The 23,129-nt window shown below is 49.2% G+C and overlaps 1 protein-coding gene across 21 annotated transcripts in view; it reads left to right on the forward strand.

Moving 5' to 3' along the window:
- EHMT1 (euchromatic histone lysine methyltransferase 1) overlaps positions 1-23,129 on the forward strand; it is a 220,536-nt gene that overhangs the window by 91,804 nt on the left and 105,603 nt on the right. For 11 of the 21 annotated variants that reach the window (XM_054238466.2, XM_078333144.1, XM_078333147.1 and 8 more), the window contains 3 exons: positions 1,117-1,180; positions 6,060-6,616; positions 19,532-19,712. In XM_054238466.2, coding sequence (XP_054094441.1) covers positions 6,068-6,616; positions 19,532-19,712 — 730 coding nt within the window. In that variant the 5' untranslated portion in view covers positions 1,117-1,180; positions 6,060-6,067. Of the gene's footprint in view, positions 1-886; positions 965-1,116; positions 1,181-6,059; positions 6,706-19,531; positions 19,713-23,129 lie in introns of those variants that run through there. The other 10 variants (XM_035264646.3, XM_078333139.1, XM_078333137.1 and 7 more) reach the window with 3 other exon arrangements.

The following is a 23,129-nucleotide window of genomic DNA, read 5'->3' on the forward strand; positions in this document are numbered from 1 at the left end:
ACTGCCCAGAATGGTCAGCACCCCTCCTCCTCCCGGGGGTGCTCCTGATATGGGCGGGGCCTGTGTGGACTCCCTGCTGTGGTCAGTGCCCCTCCTCCTAGGCCTCTGATGTGGGCAGGTGTGTGTGGACTCCCTGTTGTGGTCAGCACCCCTGATGTGGGCGGGGCCTGTGCGGACTCCCTGCTGCCTTTTCTTGGATTCCATGGTCTTGCTTCTGTGTCAGGAGAGTCCTTGCTATGACTGTTTTTTGTGTTTATGTTCACTTTTCCAACCAGACTCTAAGCTTCTTGAAGGCAAGGATATTTGTTTAAAAAAAAAAAAAAATTATGTCCAGGCACTGTGGCTCATGCCTCTAATCCCAGCACTTTGGGAGGCCGAGATCAGGAGTTTGAGACCAGCCCGGCCAACATGAGGAAACCCCTGTCTCTACTGAAAATAACAAAAATAAGCCAGGTGTCATGGTGTGCACCTGTAGTCCCAGCTACTTGGAAGGCTGAGGCCTGAGAATCGCTTGAACTGTGGAAGCAAAGGTTGCAGTGAGCAGAGATCTCGCTACTATACCCAGCCTGGGCGAGAGAGTGAACTCTGTCTCAACAACAACAACATTTTTAAGAGGCCTTGTACAATATATGCCTTTACATACTAGATGCTTAATCTCAAATATTTAGTGATTTAAGTTTCTCATTGAATTTTGTTGATTTATCTATTTCCATAATTTTTTGTAGGAGGATGGCCATTTGAAATATATGAATTATTGTCAGTAGCAGAATGCATTTTGAAATAAATTGTAACATTTCTATAACAGAGCCAAAAGATTTCAGGTAACGAATTCTGTAAATAATACATGAATACGTTCTTATTGTTAAAAAACTGTCTCCAAAAATAGAAATACAACAGAAGTTTCCTTGGACTGTGTTCTGAGTGCCAGTTCTTCTCTTGGAGTGACCGTAACCTGCTGGCAGGAGTAAGTCTGACTGTCCAGCAACTACTAGTGAATGTTGTAACCGTGATGTTTTGACTTTTTCTAAACGATGACCATTGGAAAAGCTGTGTTGACGTGTTGTACAGTCGGCCTCCCTATGAACCTGGCTGATGGCTGTTGTTTCTTTCTAACAGGCAGTTCCGGCAAGGGGGGAGCCTCAGCAGGATTGCTGTGTGAAGACCGAGCTGCTGGGAGAAGGTGAGGGCGCTGTGCACCGAGAGACAGGAGCAGCGCTTCCCTCCAGCCTAGAAACCTGCTGTTCTTCCTCGCTTAATTTGTCCCCTCTTCTGACTTTCTTCACTTTACCTAGGTTTATGGTATAGTTTCTCATGTATCCCATTCCTAAATAGACACAGTGGCACAGGTACACACAAAAGCTCTGCCAGAGAGAGAACACATTTGTCCAAGCAGAAAGAGCAAAAATCCTATATATCCTTTTCTTAAAGTACACCCAGAAAATTAAAAGTGAAGGGCCACACAAATGTTTGTAGCAGCATTGTTCATGTCACTGAAAACCGGAAACACTCAGGTGTCCTCAGTTGATACTGAACTGGATGAGCAGAGTTCGGTGCATCCGTACAGTGGGACAGTGGTCAGCAGCACAGAAGAACTCAGCCGGACTCATGCCGCACCATGGAAGAAGCTTATGTACGGTTTGTTAAGTGAAGGAGGCCAGACCCAAAAGGCCACAAACTGCATGGCTCCAGTTTTGTGACAGAGACGTGGAGGACAGCAGTGGTTACCAGGAGGTGGAGGGAGAGCAGGGTGAGGGCAGTTGGCGCTGCTCCGCTCCTCTGTAAGGTGTGGTGCAGGGTTCCCATGGGCTTGTAGAGCTTGTACCAAGAGCTCCCCAAGGAAATGAGGGCGATGGCGCCACACAAACTGTGCTGTGCTCAACAGTGAATGGAGAGCCAGGCAGCTTTGGAGTACAGTGGTGTGGCTGCACCCCACAGGTCTGGCAGCTGTGGGAGCAGCTCAGACACTGGCCTTGCCTAAGGCTTTCCTGGCTGGAGCCTGCTCGGCCCCTCATGGACTGCAGGCTGTGGCCCCTGCCCTGTCCTCCTTGCACCCCAGACGGCCTCTTGGTGCCTATGGGTGCCCATCTACCCACTGGCTGTGCACTATGGGGACCACTGTCCGCCTCCACTGCCACCCCCGGCCGGCCCTCCAGAGTTGCCCCCACCCCCTGCGTGCGCCGTCCACCTCCTGCAGCCTGACTGGGTGTTTTCTTCCTGTTGTTTGGCCCCTTCCTATTGCCATCCCATCTCTGTCTTTGAAATGTTTCTTCTTTTGGCTCCAGTGCCCTCTGGCGCTTTCCTCCTCTCTCTGTGTTCACCCCTCCTTTGACCTTTCTAGTAGGACTTGTTTCCTATGTGACGCCGGATGCCACAGCACCGGGTTATTACACTGCCCTTAAGGCCCTGCCTGTGCCCTGCTCCTTTACATGCTGCCACTGAGCCACGGACTGACCGCTCTGGGGAACTGCTGGACCCCACGGTGGCTACACCGTCTTGCTTTCCCTGCAGCAGCTGCGGAGGGCTCCAGGTTCTCCACATCCTCGCCACCGTTCTTAGTGTCTGTGGCCGTCCTGGTGGGTGTGAGGTGGCATCTCACTGTGGTTTTGGTTTGCATTGTCCTGACGGCCAGTGATGGTGAGCATCGCTGCATGTGCTTATTGGCCATCTTGGTGTCTTCTTTGGAGAAATGTCTCTTTAGATTCTGTGATTTCAAATTGGATTGATTTTTATTGTTAAGTTTCAGAGTTCTTCATATAAGTTCCTTATCAGCCATGTGATTTGCACGTATTTTCTCCTAGTCTGTGGCTTGTCTTTCCCCTTTCTTGATGATGTCCTTTGAAGTACAGATGTTTTTAATTTTGATGAAGTCCACCTTACCTGTTTTTTTTTTTCCCTTTTAGTTGCTAGTGCTTCTGGTCTGACATCTAAGAAATCATTACTTAATAGAAGATCACAAACACTTACATTTGTTTTTTTTCTTCGAGTTTTATAGTTTTATCTTTTTATTTAGGTTTTTGATCAATTTTGAGTTAAGCTTTGTATATGGTTTGAAGTAGACCAACTTTATTATTTTGCAAGTTACTAATCAGTTGTCCCAGCAACATTTATGAAAAAGACCTTTCTTCCCCATTGAATTGTTCTTGTACCCTCATTGAAAATCATTTGGCTTCAAATGTGAGGGTTTACTCTAGGGTTTTCTTTTCTTTCGACAGGGTCTCCCTCTGTAATCCAGGCTGCAGTGTGATCACAGCTCACTCTAGCCTCCACCTCCCTGGGCTCGGGCAGTCCTACCACGAAGCTGGGACCACAGGTGTGAGCCACCACACCAGGCTAATTTTTTTTTTTTTTTAAAGAGACACTGTCTCCCTGTGTTGCCCAGGTTGGTCTTGAACTCCTGGTTTCAAGTGATCTGCTTTCTTCAGCCTCCCAAAATGCTGGGATTGCAGGTATGAGTCACCATGCCAGCCCCTAAGTATTATATATTTTGATGCTATTTTAAGTAGAATTATTTTAAAAATTATTTTTCATTTTGATCATTGATATTGTGTAGTAATACAATTGATTGGTTGGGTGCGGTGACTCACGCCTATAATCCCAGCACTTTGGGAGGCCAAGGCGGGCAGATCACGAGGTCAGGACAGCCTGGCCAACATGGTGAAACCCCTTCTCTACTAAAAATACAAAAATTAGCTAGGCATTGTGCCTGTAATCCCAGCTACTGGGGAGGTTGAGGCAGGAGCATTGCTTGAACCCGGGAGGTGGAGGTTGCAGTGAGCAGAGATGGTACCACTGCACTCCAGCCTGGGCAACAGAGCAAGATCCCATCCTAGAAAAAAAAGAAATACAATGGATTTTTGTATATTGATCTTATATCGGGTAACCTTGCTAAACTCCTTTATTAGTTCTAATAATTTAGACTTCCTTGGGAATTTCTGTGTAAAAGCTTGTGCCGTCTTTAGAGCTCATTTGCTTTCTTCCTTTCCAATCTGCATACCTTTTATTTCTGTTTCTTCCTTCATGGCCCTACTTAGAATCTCCAGTGCACAGTTGCATAGAAGTGGCAAGAATGGACATCCTTGTCTGGTTTCTGATCTTAGGGAGAAAGCTTCCAGGCTTTTACTTTTAAGTGTGATATTCGCTGTAGGTTTTTCATATATGCCCTGTGTCAGATTGAGGAAGTTCTCTTTTCTTAGCAAACCATTTCCTAAGTGTTTTGACCATGAAGGGGTGTTGATTTTTTTCTGTCTTTTGAGATGCTTATGTGGTTTTGTCCTTTATTTTGTTCTATTGATATTTGGCATATTAATTCATTTTTAGCTATTAAACCAACCTTGCATTTCTGGGGTTAAATCCCTCTTGTTCATGGTGTTTAATCCCTCTCACCAATTTTTTTGTGGGGAAGGGGAGCTGGATTCAGTTATTTATTTATTTAATTATTTATTAATTTTTTTATTATGAGACCTGTCACCTGGGCTGGAGTGTAGTGATGCAATCATAGCTTACTGTAGCCTTGACTTTCTAGACTCAAGTGATCCTTCTGCCTCAGCCTCCTGAATAGCTGGGACTACAAGTGTGCACCTCCATGCCTGGCTAATTTTGTTATTTTTGGTACAGGTGGAGTCTCACTATGTTGCCCAGGTGAGTCCTGAACTTCTGGTTTCAAGCAGTTGTCCCTTGTTGGCCTCCCAAAGTGCTGAAATTACAGGCGTAAGCAACTGTGCCCAGCCTATAGATTTCTTAATTTGAGGGGACTTGGCAGCTTTGTAATGTTGTCATCCCATTTAGGAGAATGAAATGCCCTCTATTTAACTTTTTTTTTCCCCCAACATGTTGGCTTTGAGTAATCTTGGCAGATTTTCTAATACCCTTTGTAGTTTTCCTTACTTTTGTGAATGATACTTTTTTTCTTACATTTTCTAGGTAAGAAATGTTCTTGATTTTGTAACACAATTCAGTCTTCTTGTACTCTTGTGTTTTAGTTGCTAATTGGTTCTGTTGTTTTAAGTGAATGATGGTGTCAGGTGCAGGCGAGAACAGTTTGCCTTTGTTTCCAAGCCCTGCCCCTCACATTTCTCTTTCCCTTTGGTGTTATTCACACTGCCTTTTTATGTAGACATCGGTAGTGTCAATAGATCTTATATGCAATTAGTTTAACATTTAAATATACATTTGCTGCAGGATTTGGTATATAGCCTTCTCCAAGTTAAGGAAGTTTCCACTTACTCTCTTTTGCTAAGGGTATTTAAAACACAGCTGTTTATTCAGAACACACACATGAGGTTCCAGGTTGCGTCGATGTGCTCAGAGTACACTGGTGAACAGACGAATCGCTTGCACTCATAGGACTAAACGTCCTAGGGTGGAAGGACAGACGGTCAGCATGACAGATGATCAGGTCTGTTGCGTTCGAGGTGATAAGCACCAGAAGAACAGAGCCAGGAAGGAGGGTGCTGGGCGTCATCGTCTCATGTTTGGCTGACGCTCCTTGTGCACCCAGCAATGATGCCATCCATCCATCGCAGGCTTCCTGCTCCAGCCTGTCTGTGAGTTGAAGTGTGTTTGTCAGTCTCATGATGCAAAATAGTGTCTCCTTCTTGACTGCCCTAGATATGATTTCCTGGCATTGGCATCAGAGAGTGAGCTGCTGTAGGGTGTGGTTGGCAGACCACAGACATGCTTAAGTATAGCCTTTTTCTGACCCATTTTCTCTGTTAGTTCTTGTGAAGCCACTTTTGAAGCCTTGTTTTCTATCTCCAAATAATACTCCAGTTTTTATTATAGTGGTGATTCCCCAAACTTAGCCATCTAATGTTCAAAGTTAATGCTTAAGAAATGTTTACATTTAATATGTTTGAACTGATAGCTGGTTTGTGTATGAAAAAATTTTCTCTAGACAGTTTTATATAAGCCATTCAAAGAAATTGTGTTGGCAGTGATGTCATGGTGGGGGAGGGAATTGTGTTGGTGATGGTGTCATGGAGGGGAGGAAATTGCGTTGGCTGAGTGAAGTCATGCAGGGCTGGACCTGCAGCCAGTGACACTCCTTTCTCTCTTGGCAGAGACACCTATGGCTGCCGATGAAGGCTCCACAGAGAAACAGGCAGGAGAGGCCCACATGGCTGCTGACAGTGAGACCAATGGGTCTTGTGAACACGGCGACGCCAGCAGTCATGCAAATGCTGCAGAACACACTCAGGAGAGCATAAGGGTCAGCCCCCAGGATGGCACCAGCACACTAACCCGGATAGCGGAAAATGGGCTTTCAGAAAGAGACTCGGAAGCGGGGAAGCAAAACCACGTCACCACTGACGACTTTGTGCAGACTTCTATCGTTGGCAGCAATGGATACATCTTAAATAAGCCAGCCCTGCAGACGCAGCCCTTGAGGACTACCAACACTCTGGCCTCTTCACTGCCCGGCCATGCTGCAAAAACCCTTCCTGGAGGGGCTGGCAAAGGCAGGACTCCAAGCGCTTTTCCCCAGACGCCAGCTGCCCCACCAGCCACCCTTGGCGAGGGGAGTGCTGACACAGAGGACAGGAAGCCCCCAGCCCCTGGCACCGACGTAAAGGTCCACAGGGCACGCAAGACCATGCCGAAGCCTGCCGTGGGCCTGGTAATTTTGTGTCTTCTCTTGCTGTTTCCTTTTCCCCATCTCTTGTTTTAATCACAGCAAATGGACTTTGGTGCACTGAGGAGAAGCCAGTAAGTGTTAGTGGTTATCTGATAGGGCCTGTGAGGAGCTAGCAGAGGGCCGGGTTCAGTGGTTCACATCTGTTATTCCAGCACTTTGGGTGGCTGAGGTGGGTGGATTGCTTGAGCCCAGGAGTTCGAGACCAGCCTGGGCAATGTGGCAAAACTCAAATACAAAATTTTGTAAAAAATGCAAAAATTAACTGGGCATAGTGGTGCGCACCTGTAGTCCTCAGGAGCCTGAGGTGGGAGGATTGCTTGAGCCTGGGAGGCGGAGACTGCAGTGAGCCCAGATCACTCCAGCTTGGGCAGCAAAGTGAGACCCTGTCTCAAAAAAAGAAGAAATGCTGCTAATGTTTCAGGCACGAGTGCCAGGGCCTCGATTCCTTCTTGGGCTTTGCCCTCCTCACAGGTTGCTGTTGCCCTCTGTAGAAAGATATGTCAGATGCTTTCAAGGAGGCCACCTCCTCCTCTGCTTTGGACTTTGGGGCTTTCTTTCTGGCTAGGAGAGACTTGGCACTCACCCTGTTTCATTGAGAAGTGAATAGAAGTGACCTTGGTTAGAGCCAGCATGTGACAGAGTGAGAGGCAACTGGCCACCTGGACATATGCCCAGGTCTCCCTCCCAACCTTGAGAGCAGATGAGACTTGAATCCTGAGTGCTTCACACCAGCAGGGTGCACCAGCCTCTCACATGCACTGTGCTGATGTTCACACAGATGACTCACCTGCCTCTCACACACACTGAGCTCATGTTCACACACGCAACTCACCTGTCTCTCACACACTGTGCTGATGTTGACACATGACTCACCTGCCTTCACATGCACTGTGCTGATGTTCACACACATAACTCACCTGTCCCTCACATGCACTGTGCTGATATTGACACATGACTCACCTGCCTTCACACGCACTGTGCTGATGTTAACACACACAGCTCACCTGCCTCTCATGCACAACTCACCTGCCTATCACACCCAGTGTGCTGATGTTCACACACACGACTCACCTGTCTCTCACACGCACTGTGCTGTTCACACACGACTCACCTGCGTCCTTCACGCACTGTGCTGATGTTCACACAACTCACCTGTCTCTCACACACACTGTGCTGATGTTGACACATGACTCACCTGCCATCACACACACTGTGCTGATGTTGACACACACGTCTCACCTGCTTTCAAATGCACGGTGCTGATGTTCACACACACAACTCACCTGCCATCACACACACTGTGCTGATGTTCACACACAACTCACCTGCGTCACAGGCACTGTGCTGATGTTCACACACACGACTCACCTGTCTCTCACATGTACTTTGCTGATGTTCACACAACTCACCTGTGTCTCACACACACTGTGCTGATGTTCACACACAACTCACCTGCCTTCACACACACTGTACTGTTCACACATGACTCACCTGCATCTCACAGGCACTGTGCTGATGTTCACACACATAGCTCACCTGTCTCTCACATGCACTGTGCTGATGTTGACACACGACTCACCTGTGTCTCACAGGCACTGTGCTGTTCACACACACGACTCACCTGTCTCACATGCACTGTGCTGATGTTCACACACGACTCACCTTCTCACGCACTGTGCTGATGTTGACACATGACTCACCTGCGTCTCACACACTCTGCTTATGTTCACCCACGGCTCACCTGCCTCTCACACGCACTGTGCTGATGTTCACACACGACTCACCTGCCTCTCACGCACTGTGCTGATGTTGACATGACTCACCTGCCTTCACACACACTGTGCTGATGTTTACACATGACTCACCTGCCTCACATGCACTTTGCTGATGTTCACACACGACTCACCTGCCTCACACACACTGTGCTGATGTTCCCACATGACTCACCTGCCTTCACATGCACTGTGCTGATGTTCACACACGACTCACCTGTCTCTCACACGCCCTGTGCTGATGTTCGCACACATGACTCACCTGTCTCTCACATGCACTGTGCTGATGTTCACACACATGACTCACTTGTCTCTCACACGCACTATGCTATGTTGACAGGACTCACCTGCCTCTTATATGCACTGTGCTGATGTTAACACACACTCACCTGCCTCCACATGCACTGTGCTAATGTTCACACAACTTACCTGCCTCTCACACACACTGTGCTGATGTTCACACAACTCACCTGCCTCACACACACTGTGCTGATGTTCACACATACAACTCACCTGCCTCTTACACGCACTATGCTGATGTTGACACACAACTCACCTACTTTCACACGCACTGTGCTGTTGTTCATACAGGACTCACCTGCCTCTCACACACACTGTGCTGGACTCATGACCATGCCTTACATAGTGTGTACACAGTACGTTTTTCGAAGTGTGGGCAGGGCTTTTAATGTGCTCTCCCAGTTGGGTGTCTCTTTGGGTGTAAGTTCTAGGTTGTGGTCACATTCTCGTGGAATTCTCTTAGGATGTGAGTTGTAGGTTCGTGGTCACGTTCTCGTTGAATTCTCTTTGGGCATGAAATGTAGGTTTGTGGTCATGTTCTCGTGGAATTCTCTTTGGGCGTGAGTTGTAGGTTTGTGGTTACGTTCTCGTGGAATTCTCTTTGGGCGTGAGTTGTAGATTTGTGGTCACATTCTCGTGGAATTCTCTTTAGGTGTGAGTTGTAGGTTCGTGGTCACATTCTTGTGGAATTCTATTTGGGCGTGAGTTGTAGGTTCGTGATCACATTCTCATGGAATTCTCTTTGGGTGTGAGTTGTAGGTTTGTGGTCACATTCTCGTGGAATTTTCTGTCTCATGTTGCTGGTGAACATTCTCAAGCCGCATCCTTGTCCTTGGTTTGTAGATAATCTGCTCTTTCCTCTCAGCCCCGTTTCGGGGCTCACAGCCCTGTCACCTGGAGGGCTGTATCTTCAGCTCCAGAGGAATGCCATGTCTGACTGTTGTTTCCATTTCCTCCCATGGAGCCCCTCTTAGTTGGTTGACTCTGCAGTCCCCCTGGGCCGCTCTGTCTGTTGCCAGCCTCCTGATTAGTTCCTCACTCTCCTCCTTCTTGCTGTTCATCCCATATATTGATATGTTTTATTTTGATGTCTATGTTTTTCATGCCCAATATCTCTCATTCTTTCCTTTTTTTTTTTTTTAAGATGGAGTCTCGCTGTAGCCCAGGCTGGAGTGCAGTGGTGCCATCTCGGCTCACTGCAACCTCTATCTCCCAGATTCAAGCGATTCTCCTGCCTCAGCCTCCCAAGTAGCTGGGACTACAGGTGCTCATCACCATGCCTGCCTAAGTTTTGCATTTTTAGTAGAGACAGATTTCACCATATTAACCAGGCTGTTCTCAAACTCCTGGCCTCAGATGATCTTGCCCGCCTAGGGTCTCCAAAGTGCTGGGGTGGGTGAGCCGCCGCCCTTGGCCTGATTAGTTCTTTTAATGTCTTGCCTTATCTTTCAAAAGATAATGATTATAATTCTTCTATAATCTCTGTTATAGATTCTGATTCCTCACGTGGGAGTTTCTCTTGCACTTGATACCTCTCGTTTGTGATTTTTCTTTGCTTCGAGGTTTAGCTTTTTTCTCTCTCCAGGATATCTCCACCTTTGTTTCTGTCCCTGTGTCTCAGCCTGACTGTGAGTGCTGTGTGCGTGTTCTGTGGCCTGCCCGCAGTGACCACAGCAGGTGCTGGGAGCTGTGGGGCTGGAGCCTTGGGCGCACAGCTGCCAGGTGCTGTGTCCACTCCTTGGATAGACAGGTGCTGACAGCTGCCCTACCCCTGGGGCTTCTCCACTCCCAGCCTGGCCGACCTGACCCTCCGCCTTTTGCAGTATTCTGTACATGTCAAGACTTTAGAAAATCCTTAAAATAATCATAGTGTTACAGGAAACTACAAAAATACTACAGAGAGAGCCTGTGTCCCTTCTACCCAGTGTCCCTCAGTGGTAAAGTCTTTGATAACTAGAGGACTGTGTCAGGCCGAGGACGCTGACATTGGTGAAGTCCGTGGGGCTTGCTTGGTTTCACCATCACCTGTGTGCACGTGTGTGCACATGCGCGCATGTAGGGAGTTCTGTGCAGTGTGGTCATGTGTGATAGTGTTACCATTGTCACAGTAGAGACACGAAGTACCCTTTACACTGGGATCCTGACACCACCTGTGTTGCCACCAACCAGACTTGAGCCTCTGCCAGCCTTTCACCTGCAGATTCCACTTTAACGATTTTGTTATTTCAGATTTTTTGTTTTGTGTTTTTTTAAGACAGGATCTCACTCTGTTGCCCAGGCTGGAGCTCAGTAATGCAATCACAGCTCATTGCAGCATTTGCCTCCCAGGCTCAAGTGATCCTCCTGCCTCTGCCTCCCCAGTAGCTGGGTTTACAGGCATGCATCACAATGCCTGGCTATTTTTTGTATTTTTGTAGACAAAGGATATTGTCATGTTGGCCAGGCTGGTCTTGAATTCCTGACCTCAGGTGATCTACCCACCTTGGCCTCCCGAAGTGCTGGGATTACAGGCACGAGCCAATGTGCTCGGCCTATTTCAGATTTTCTATAAATGGAATTACAGCGTATGTAACCTTTTGAGAGTGGCTTTTGTCACTCAGCATAGTTCTTTTAAGATTTATCCAAGTTGCTGGGCACGGTGGCTCACATGCCTGTAATCTCAGCAGTTTGGGAGGCAGATCACCTGAAGTCAGGGGTTCAAGACCATCCTGGCCAACATGGTAAAACCCCGTCTCTACTAAAAATACAAAAATTAGCTGGGCATGGTGGCAGGCACCTGAAATCCCAGCTACTCGGGAGGCTGAGGCAGGAGAATTGCTTGAACAGGGAGGTGGAGGTTGCAGTGAGCCGAGATTGCACCATTGCACTCCAGCCTGGGCATCAGAGTGAGACTCTGCCTCAAAAAAAACAAATAAAGATCCATACAAGTTATGTCACTAGGCCGTCCCTTGCTCTGCTGAGGCCTTGGTGTTCTGTGGGTTATGGACAGCCTTGTATGTTGGCTCTCACCTGCTGAAGGGCACTGGGCATTTTTACAGTAGAGCTGCTCTGAATATTTATGTACACATTTTGGACATAAGGTTGCCCTCTGTGTGTCAGACACCAACAGGAGTATAATCACTGGGTTGTATGGCCTTTGGGTGTTTAGTTTTACAAGGAAAATGCGGAAGCACACTCCAGAGGGGCTGCAGCATTTCACATTCCCACCCGCGGCCTGGGAGCAGCTGCTTTCATGTTTTCTGCTGTCCTTACCAGCGTTTGTTGTTACCTGTTTCTTTTTCTTTTAAGATGGAGTTTCGCTCTGTTGCCCAGGCTGGAGCGCAGTGGCGTGATCTTGGCTGACTGCAACCTCCACCTCCTGGGTTCAAGCAATTCTCCTGCCTCGGCCTCCCAAGTAGTTGGGATTTCAGGTGCATGCCACCAAACCCAGCTAATTTTTGTATTTTACTAGAGACGGGGTTTTGCCATGTTGTCCAGGATGGTCTCGATCTGCTGACCTCATGATCCACTCGCCTCAGCCTCCCAGAGTGCTGGAATTACAGGTGTGAGCAACTGCATGTGGCCCGTTTTTTATTTTAGCCCTTCTATGGGTGTGCTCTTGTCTCCTCGTGGCTTTAGCGTGAAGGTCCCTGTGACTGCTGATGGGGAGTGTCCACTCCCACACCTCACACACTCCCCCTCTCCCACACCTCACACACACCCTCTCCCACGCCTTACACTCGCCCTTTCCCATACCTCTCCCACTCCCCACTCCACGCCTCTCACACTTACCCTCTCCCACGCCTCACACTTGCCCTCTCCCACTCCCCCTCCCACGCCTCGCACACTCCCCCCCACACCTCTCACCCCCCACGCCTGTCACTCGCCCTCTCCCACGCCTTACACGCCTCCCTCCCACACCTCTCACACTTCCCCCACGCCTCTCACACTCCCCCTCCCACGCCTCTCAGTTGCCCACCTCCCATGCCTCACACTCCCCTCTCCCACGCCTCTCACACTCCCCCTCCCATGCCTCTGTCACTCGTCCTCTCCCACACCTCATACTCCCCTCTCCCACGCCTCTCACACTCGCCACCTCCCATGCCTCTCACACCTCCTCCCATGCCTCTCACACTCCTCCTCCCATGCTTCTCACACTGGCCCTCTCCCACGCCTCTTACACTTATCCTCTCCCACGCCTCACACTCCCCTCCATGCCTCTCACACTCCCCTCTCCCATGCCTCACACTTGCCCCTCCCACGCCTCTCACACTCCTCCCACCTCTCACACTCGTCCTCCCACGCCTCTCACACTTCCCCCTCCCATGCCTCTCACACTCCCCCTGCCACGCCTCTCACACTCCTCCTCCCACGCCTCTCACACTTGCCCCCTCCCACGCCTCACACTCACCCCTCCCACGCTTCTCACACTCCCCCCTCACACTCGCCCCTCCCATGCCTCTCACACTCGCCCCTCCCACGCCTCTCACACTCCCCCCTCCCACGCCTCTCACACTCCCCCTCCCATGCCTCACTCCCCCTCCCACGCCTCACTCCCCCTCCCACGCCTCTCACTCACCCTCTCCCATGCCTTTCACACTCCCCCTCCCACGCCTCTCACTCACCCTCTTTCATACCTTTCACACTCCCCCTCCCACGCCTCTCACTCCCCCTCCCACGCCTCTCACACTCCCCCTCCCACGCCTCTCACACCCCCTCCCACGCCTCCCATTCCCCCTCCCACGCCTTTCACACTTGCCCTCTCCCACGCCTCTCACGCTCCCCCTCTTACTCCTCTCACACTCGCCCCCTCCCATGCCTCTCACATTCGCCCCTCCCACGCCTCACACTCCCCCTCCCACGCCTCTCACACTCACCCCCCCACGCCTCTACCACTCCCCCCTCCCATGCCTCGCACACTCCCCCCCATGCCTCTCACACTCGTCCCCTTCCACATTGCTTTGTCATCAGTGTGTCGTCTTTGGGGCAGTGTCTTTCAGACTTTTGCTTACTTTATAATTAGAATTTTGGTTAGCTTTGAATGTTCTGTATGAGTGCTTTGTCAGATATGTGGTTTCCAGTATTTTCTCCTGGTCTGAAGCTTCTCATCTTTCTGTCAGCGGTCTTTCATAGAGCAAAGGTGATTCATTTTGATGTCCCATTCTTCAGTCTGGATTGTGCTGTTGGTGTTGTGTGCGAGAACTCTTCACGTAGCCCTTCAGTTTCTCCAATTTTTTTTCCATCTTATGTGAACTTTAAATCTGTGATATGTTTCGAGTTAGTGTTTGTATAAAGTCTGAGGCTTGGGCTGAGGCTGAATTTGTTTTTGCCTGTGGACGGCACACCGGTCACAGTTTTAAACTCACGTGGAAACTTTCCATCATTCATCAGCTGAAGCTGTGCTTTTACTGCAGTCTTGTTTCCAGGATCTTGTTCTCATACAGTTTATTCCTGAGGATCTTTTATTATCACCCTGTCACATTCCTCTAGGGAAAAAAAGCAATTTGAAATCTAATTTTAAAATGTTCTCTGACCATGAGGCTCGTTTAAGTGATTGCTTTGTTCTGGATTGAGGTATTACAATAATTAAAGTATAACTGATTACAGCACATGTCATTTGGTTGAAAATTACTCAACATTCACAGTTCGGTCAGTTGTAAGAAAAGAGACTCCAGAACGTGGTTTCTTGAAGATCACCATACCCTCTCCACACCCGGGAAAACTTGCACTGCTCCGAGGGGCCTGCGGGAGAAGGAGATGGACTGAGCCAGGGCAGGCGGTGTCTGTGGGTCCCATGGAGGTGGTACAGCAGAGACCGTGGGAGGGAGGGTGCCTGCCCTATGCCTCTTGTGTGTTCTGTGTCTGTGGGCCCCACCAAAATGTTGTGACAGAGACCATGGGAGGGAGGGTGCCTGCCCTGTGCCCCTCGTGTGCTCTGTATCTGTGGACCCCACTGAGGTGGTGCAGCAGAGACCTGGGTGGGTGGGTGCTCGTCCTGCCCTCTTTGTGTGCTCTGTGTCTGTAGCTCTGGGCATGGCTTCTCCTCCCTTCAGGATTTCCTGCCATCCCAAAACCAGTTCATTCTTGTTTGGTATTTTTTAAATAACCACAATTTATTGAAATTATGTTTTAAAAACAATCATTCAGTGATAAAATGAACATTGCAGGCTATGTTAATAAATCCAATATTCTTGTAAAAGTTTAAAAGTGAAGGTGTTGTTGTAGCCACAGTCTCACTGTCCTTGGCCAACACCCATGGATTTGGACCTTGTATCCAGCGTTGGTCCCTCCCAAAGCCTTGGCCTAGAGTGAGACCCACTCACTGGTCCAGCGTTGGTCCCTTGAACTCCTAGAGCCTCGCCTCTGAGTGAGACCTGCTCACTGATCCCTCGTAGAGCTCTTAAAACCTCGCCTCAGAGTGAGACCCGCTCACTAGTCCAGCGTCGGTCCCTTGTAGAGCTCTTAAAGCCTCGCCTCACCGTGAGACCTGCTCACTGGTCCCTCGTAGAGCTCTTAAAGCCTTACCGCACAGTGAGACTTACTCATTGGCAGCTTCATCGTTGTTAGGAGGGCAAAAAAAGTGGAAGAAGCTGTGGAAGGGAATGTTTTCTCCACGTGAAAATGCCTGTTTCTGTGCCCTGGTTGGCAACTCCGTTTCCCTGAGTTGTGCCCACTCCAGGAGGCGTCAGTAGGGTACCCCATGGTGTTCTGTCTGCGTGTGTGTGTCTGTGCTTCACCTCCTGGTACTCTGGACTCTAGTTCCGGGAGAGAAGTGGTGCCTGTCAGTCTGCATTGGAGGTAGTTCTTAGTAATTGTGTGAATAGGTGCTGCTAAGTGTCCAGCTGTGAGAATTCACACTAGTGCCAAGCGGCCCGGCAGGAGGGAGGAGCCCCACGGAGGGAAGAGCCAGACCATGTGAAGACAGAGGCCAGTCATGCTGCTTCCATGGCGAGGTCTTCTCATTCCTTGTGCTTTGTTAGATAACAGAGTCCCAACCAAATAAAAATCTAGAACCTCACCTAGGTTCAGCCATTCTTAATCTTACTGTTGAGATTTTTGCAAATGACCTTTAGATTAACGAATAGATTGTGTACCTCAGCAAGAATTAGCCTCACGTGGTTATTTCCCCTTCAGGGTTTGTTTCTGTCCTTCATTTATATGTACCTTGAAAGTGCATTTTGTGTTGGTAAGCACCAGCTGAGCACGATAGCCAACAGCCTGCATGGTGGTTTGTAGGTGACATAAGAGGGGCCTGTGACTCCTGAGTTATAACAGTGACTTCATTGCAGTCTAACCTGGTGTACTGGAGACAGATCACAAACTTCTATAAAGCAGATGTGTTGCATTCCAGCGGTGCTCTGAGTGCAGAGGGTGTTTCCGTGAGTGCGCACAGTGGGGGGAGTGCAGAGGGTGTTTCCGTGAGTGCGCACGGTGGGGGGAGTGCAGAGGGTGTTTCCGTGAGTGTGTACGGTGTGGGGAGTGCAGAGGGTGTGTCTGTGAGTGCACACGGCGGGGGGAGCGCAGAGGGTGTTTCCATGAGTGTGCACGGTGTGGGGAGTGCAGAGGGTGTGTCCGTGAGTATACACAGTGTGGGGGCTGTCATGTTTGAGCTGTGCTTCGGAGGTGGGAAGACAACATTAATCCTTAGGGGAAAAAGTATGGGCAGTCCAAGGGTGGGGGTACATTCCGAGAGAAATGTGGCACAGAATGTGGCAAATAGGGCTGCTGAACTGAACAGGTCTCCATAGGAAGAAGAAACGAGAAACCCAGAGAGCTTGGCCACTCAAATATGAATCCACAATAGGTTCTCCAGTAGGGAGCCCAGGTGCTTCCATGTCTGTTGTGAACATCAGTGGGGTGTCTAGCAGCTTAGAGTGGGCTCAGTGAGAAGCTCTGCAAGTACCACATGGCAGCAAGATGTGCTTGAGAGACAGAGAGGGAAGGAGGGAGGGAAGCAGACATGGATAGTGTGCCTTTGGTACCGAGAGGCGGGGAGTGCTGGAGGGAGACAGTGAGAGCCAGCCTGAGAATGTGCACTCCCTGTGCCTTCCAGCTCGCACTGGCATATCTGTCTCATCTCCCATCCGAGCCATGTGCTACTTTGTTCTCCCTGTGTGCTCTTAACTGGCACTCCCCGCTCTGCCTGCCCACCTCATCTGTAACCTCCATAAGCATCTCCTGAATCCCTCTGAGCAGCCACATGCTCACCCATGTCACGGGCCCATTGGACACTTGGAATTACAGTTATTTATGACCTTGGTCACTTCTCCCTGGCCTTGACTCTAGTTGATGAGGATGCCTTGGCGTGTGTGGGGGGTGGGTGAAAGGGCGGGTAAAACATAACATAAAACTCACTGTTTTTTAGTAAATAGCTCAGTTGCATTAAGCACATTCACATTGTTGAGCAGCCCTCACCACCCTCCATCAGTTGGTCTCATATCATTCAGTCTTCCCAAACTGAAGCTCTGCCTCTTTGCACACTGACTTCCCATTCCTGCTCTCCCAGCCCTTGCCTCCAGCCCCTTCTACTCTGTCTGTCTCCATCAGTTTGACGACTCTAGGGACCTCTTGTAAGTGGAACTGTACCACATTTGTCCTCTGTGGCTGCGTGATTTCATTTGGCCTCGTGTCCCCAAGGCTCATCCATGCTGCAGCACGGGTCCCGGCCTCGCTTTTCTCGGGCTGAGTCCCACTCGCTGTATGCACATGACACTCTGCGAGCCATTCCTCCCCCAGCTGGCCCTCGGGTGGCTGCCCCTGTTGGCTGTTGTGAACGATGCTGATGTCAACATCGCTGTACAGACATCTCTTCGAGACCTGCTTTCAGTTCTTTTGGTGCACATGCCTGGTAGTGGACTTGCTGGATCACATGGTAATTCCATAGTTAATTTTTTGAGGAATCAAGATTGTGTTTTTCACGGCGGCTGCACCATTTCACATTCCCACCAGCAGCAAGCAAGGGTTCCCATTTTCCGGTTCTTACAACACTGACTTTTTTCTGTTGTTTCATAGCCATCCTAGTGTGTGTGAGTGATACTCACTGTGGTTTTGATATGCATTTCCCTAATGAGGTTAAGCATTTTCTTCGTGTGCTCATTAGCCATTTGGATGTCTTCCTTGAAGAAATATCTGTAATGTCCTTTGCCCTTTTTTAAATTGGGTTGTTTGTTTATTATTATTGAGTTGCAGGACTTTTTCATGTGTTCTGGGTAGTAATTCCTGATGGCGTTGCAGACATTCTCTCTGATTCTATAGCATGCCTTTTCACTCTGTTGACTATGTCCTTTGATGCACACAAATTTTAGTTTTTAGAAATTGTTCTTTGTAGGGATAGGGTCTTGCTATGTTACCCAGACTTGCCTTGAACTTCTGGCCTCCAGTGATCCTCCCTTACTGGCCTCCCAAAGTGCTGGAATTACAGGTGTGAGTCACCACACCTGGCCCAGAAATTTTAATTTAATTTTTTTTTTGAGACAAGGGTCTCACTGTCACCAGGCACCAGGCTTGAGTGCAGTGGTGCGAGCTTAGCTCGCTGCAACCTCTGCCTCCCGGGTTTAAGCAATGCTCCTGCCTCAGCCTCCCAAGTAGCTGGGACTACAGGTGCGTGCCACCACACCCAACTAATTTTTGTTTTTTTTTTTTGTTTTTTTTTTTTTGTAGAGATAGGGTTTCACCATGTTGGCCAGGATGGTCTTGATCTCTTGACCTCGTGATCCACCCGTCTCGGCCTCCCAAACTGCTGGGATTACAGCACTTTGTGAGCCACCATGCCTGGCTGAAAATTTAATTTTGATTAAGTCCAGTTTGTATATTTTTGTTGTTGTTGCCTGTGCTTTTGGTTTCATATCTAAGAAATAATTGCCAGATCCAATGTTGGGAAGCTTCCCATCTATGTTTTCTCCTAAGAGTTTCACGGTTTTAGGTTTTGCAGTTAGGTCTGTCGTCAGTCTTGGGTTAATTTTTATATGTGGTTTAGAAAAGAGTCCAACTTCATTCTTTTTCATGTGGTCATTCAGTTCTCCCAGCACCAGTTGTGGAAGAATGCCCTGTCTTTGCTCTCCCAGTGCCGGCTGTGGAAGAGCGCCTGTCTTTTAACCCTTTTTACTATGTATCGCACCTACTGCCTGCACAATAAAGTGAGGTTAAATTGAATTGGATTTGGAGTTAACTATCACAGGTCTGTAGGTGGCTAGGGAAGCAGGGAGTGAAGATTTAGTTGTGTCTGTGCACTCTGCAGTGGGACTGGGAGTTTGCTTTTGACGTCACAGCCTTGCCCTGCAGGTTGAGACTAAAGGTAGATTTAGGAGATCAGAGAGACTGAGTAAAAGAGCATTTTAACACATAATACAGTTGCCTGCTGTGGAGTAAATCCCATTTGGGGATGTTGCAAGTTGTAGCTGTGATAAACTGGGAAAGCAGTTTTTGAGAGGTTTTGATGCTGCCCATTTTGGGTATTTTTTAGCTTAGTAAATTTATTACCTAAGTCGGGGGTTGGAACATTTTTTCTGCAAAGAACCAGCTAGAAAATGTTTCGGGCTTTGTGGACCACATGTGGTCACTGCCCCTCCTTCCTCCTTCTTATGTTTAGCCCTGTGAACGCTGTTCTTAGCCTGTGGGTGCTGACCTGACCCATCCGAGGGCAGCTAGGCACACATGTCTTAGTGCCAGGGGCTTCTGTGAGGACTGTCCTGCTGTTTCCACCTGAGACTTTCTCTTCTCTCCATTGCATCTCATCTTTCAGTTATGGGGAGTTAATGGGGAGAAGAACTGTGATTTTGGTTGCATGTTATTTCAATGACCATCTGCTTATGCACAGTTATAGTTATTCACTGTCTTTGTTTTGAAGCATGCAGCCAGTAAAGACCCCAGAGAAGTTCGAGAAGCTAGAGATCATAAGGAACCAAAAGAGGAGATCAACAAAAACATTTCTGACTTTGGACGACAGCAGCTTTTACCCCCCTTCCCATCCCTTCATCCGTCGCTACCTCAGAACCAATGCTACATGGCCACCACAAAATCACAGACAGGTAAAAGGGATACCCAGCAACTGTCTTTGCTCTTTGAATGTGTGTTTCGAGCCTGCTTCTTGCCAGGTGAGAGTTGTGTGTGGCTGTAAGTGCCTGTGGCTCTTGATGAATGACTGTTGGCGTCAGCGGCCCTTCTGCAGAACTCACCTGTGTGCCTAAGGAGGTGCACCTGCCCTCTTCTCCAAATCCTTGTCTAATGCGCCGTTGATTTCCTAGCTTGTTTTCACTCTCAAGATGAAGACTGTTCTCTTTACTAGTATCTTACTAACTTGGTGTGTTTGGGGAGGAGACCCTGGACTGGGAAGCTTTCCTGCTGTGTAGGTGAAGTGCCGTTGGAAACTCTGGCGTGTGCTGGGGAAGCCTGTGGCCCAGGGTGAGGCCCACCGCCCGCTCCAGCTGCTCTGCCGCCAGCCACTCGCTCTGGGCGGACTCCTCACTCTCCTGGGCTAGCAGCTTCTATGTGCAGTGGATGGACGTTTGCTTCCTTACCGGGGACCTTTTATGGGAGGTGCTGGGTGGGCACCGGCACCTCAGCATGAGCAACATGTCGGAGCTCCCTGGGCTTTCACCATCCTCAGCTTCTAAATGGGATGTGTGTTTGGTGCTGTCCCAGAGAGATGCCAGGGCCTTCCTATCAGCCCTGGTGAATCCTGGGGGTCAGCCTGAAAGGCTTCACTTGGGGACGATCACCTGGCTACAGGTGTCTGTCTTTGTCTGGACTTTAAAAATATGTTTTATTAAAGTATTTTCAGTCTTTGAGCAAAGTTGCAAAAATTTTACAAAGGAGTCCTGTGTGCCCTTGACTCATTTTACCATGTGGCACGACCACACCCCCTGCCCCCCCGTGTCTAACTTTTTTTCCTGAGATATGAACATAAGTTGTAGACATTTTGTGCCTTTACCCCTGAAAACTGATGTTATTTCCTAAGAATAACTGTAGCGTCCCCAGAAATGAAGACATTCCCTAGGTAACTGCAGTGCAGACATCCCGGGAGGAGGTGTGCTGCCATGCTGCTCCCCACCCCAGTTCCTGCTCAGCATTGCCCATGCCCTCCTGTCCTCTAGGGCAAAGGACACATCAAGTCTGGTCCTGGAGCCTCGGCCACCTAGTTGATGTGTTGTTAGTTTCTTTTAATCGGAAACATTTTAAGCCTTCTTTGTCTCTCTTCATGTGGCGTTTTGAGGAGTACAGGCCAGCTGTTTCGTAGGACGTGTGTGATCTGGGTTTGCCCAGTGTTTCCAGGATTGGGTGCCAGTCGTGGAGCCATGCAGCTGACTGGCAAGTGACCTTAGGAATTGAATTTTGGTGGCCCTTTGTCCTGTTCGGCTGCTGGAGTCTGCAGACCCCACCATCATAAAGTTACTTCTCTTAGATGGCTTGTCTTGCGGGGACGGACCCCAGGCATTGTGGGTGCCCCCCATCAGGGACTTCAGCGTCTGCTGTGACACATGCTCAACTAGTACTGCTTGCTGGGTACCAAATGGTGGTGTTCTAACTCCATCATTTCCTCTCTTGAGTATTTCAGATGCTACTGTGAGGAGGTGCTTCACTTTCCTGTCCATCCACACAGTTATCTGTCCATTTATTTAAAAAAAAAAAGAGAGAGATGGGGGTCTCACCATGTTGCCCAGGCTGGTCTTGAACTCTTGGACTGAAGCAGTTCTCCTCCTTTGGCCTCCCAAAGTGCTAGGAATACAGGCATGAGCCACCACCTCCAGCCTGTATATTTATTTTTAAGTACTGACTCATGGACTCTTATTTGAGCATCTGGACTATAATCTATTCCTATCATTATTTATTTTGTTGCTCAGATTGTCCCAAATTTGTTTATTGGTGACCCCTTTCGGCTGGTGCTGAGTCCTGGGGCGTGGCCCACATCTTTATCAAGACCTTCCTGGTTCACCTGATGGTCTGGCTCACCTTGCCTTGTCCCCTCCCAGTGCCAGAACCAGCTCTTTCTCAGGGGAGCTCTGGTTCTTTTCACTGGAAGTTAGAAAACAAAATCAGTCATTATCTGTTCCCCTTACCCTCAATTTTTTTGCTATTTGAGTTAATTTTATTTGTTTGAAACAGTTAAACTTGGTGTTTTGCAAAAGTATGGCGTTATGCTCATGTATGTTAGGGCTTATAAGTAATGTCTGAAGTGTTGTTAAACTGTTGAGATTTTCTTTTCCTATTTTAGCTTTGTTATATCATCATCTTTTAAAAGAGCTTTCTAAAACAAAGTACCCAGTGTGTTTAGCAGGCCCCAGTTCACCCTTCCACAGCCCCCTTCCTCTACCACCCCTTCCTTATTCGTAAACTGGAAGTGGGTATTCCGCCAGTGTCTTAGCCTAGGGCTGTGTAAAACGGCCTGATGCTGTGGAGGAGCTTCGTCAGTAGCTAGCTGCCTGCTTTGTCCGGGGTTATAGGTGCTCCCTCAGCTTCAGCTGCCCCTGTGTGTTGTCACCCAGGGCTTGCCCTACCTTCCAGGGTGGGCATAGAAGTTGTAGTTTTGTGCCAGAACTGTTTCCTAAGAGGAGCATGGCACCCACAACTACCTTGTCTTGTGAGGGACATCAGTGCATCTTTCAACATCGCTGGAAAGACAGGAGTGCAGGTGGAGAAGAGGCCTGTCAAGTATCCTGGGACAGGGGGTGCAGAGTCCACTTACCGGGATGGCAGAGAGACAAACACCTTCTACAATAGCATTCGTACAGAGGCAGAGTCTGCTTAGGTTCTGTCCTATTGTTACAGGAGCCGTTGAGTGTCACTTTGCCAGCCATAAACCTCTGTGGCCACCGGCACTTCTACTTGAGTAGAGGGCCCATTCTGCCCACTCGGTCCAGCAGGCTGTGCTCGGCTGGTACTACAGGCCCAGATCCCATGGGCAAGCCAGGCACGTGTGAGCAAGCAGGTGTGGTGTCCAGGCGCTGGCTGCTGTGGTGGGTGGGCAGCTCTGGGCTCTGGCTCTGTGCAGGGCTCTGGCTGGATGAGGCATACTGCAAGAAGTCTACGCTGCAGGCTCTGGTGTCTGGATGAGGAATGTGGTGGTGCACCAAAACTCGGAGTCACAGCAACTGTGGAGCCCGGAGGGGATGGGTAGGAGAGTGTGCTACCGCTCTCTCCTTGACACCCACGGCAGGGGCTGGCTGTGTTTTCAGCTGCACAGTCCTGCCGCCTCACTCTGGGGCTGGCCTAGCTCCGCCTCCACTAGTCGTCACATGGAGCAGCCGCGAACACCACACCTCGGAGAGCTCTAGTGTTACAGCTCTGGCTTGAGGAATCCCGAGGTTTGGGTCCCCAGAGTGATTACCACTCTTCACTCCCGCAGTTCAGCGAACCAGAGTGCGTCACTGCTTGCAGCTAAGCGACCTGGCTGGGAGCATGTTACAGCCTGTTTGCACCCACTGTTTGGCGGGTCCCGAGTTCTTGTT

Source organism: Callithrix jacchus, chromosome 1 (assembly GCF_049354715.1).
Source record: "Callithrix jacchus isolate 240 chromosome 1, calJac240_pri, whole genome shotgun sequence".
NCBI lineage: Eukaryota > Metazoa > Chordata > Mammalia > Primates > Cebidae > Callithrix > Callithrix jacchus.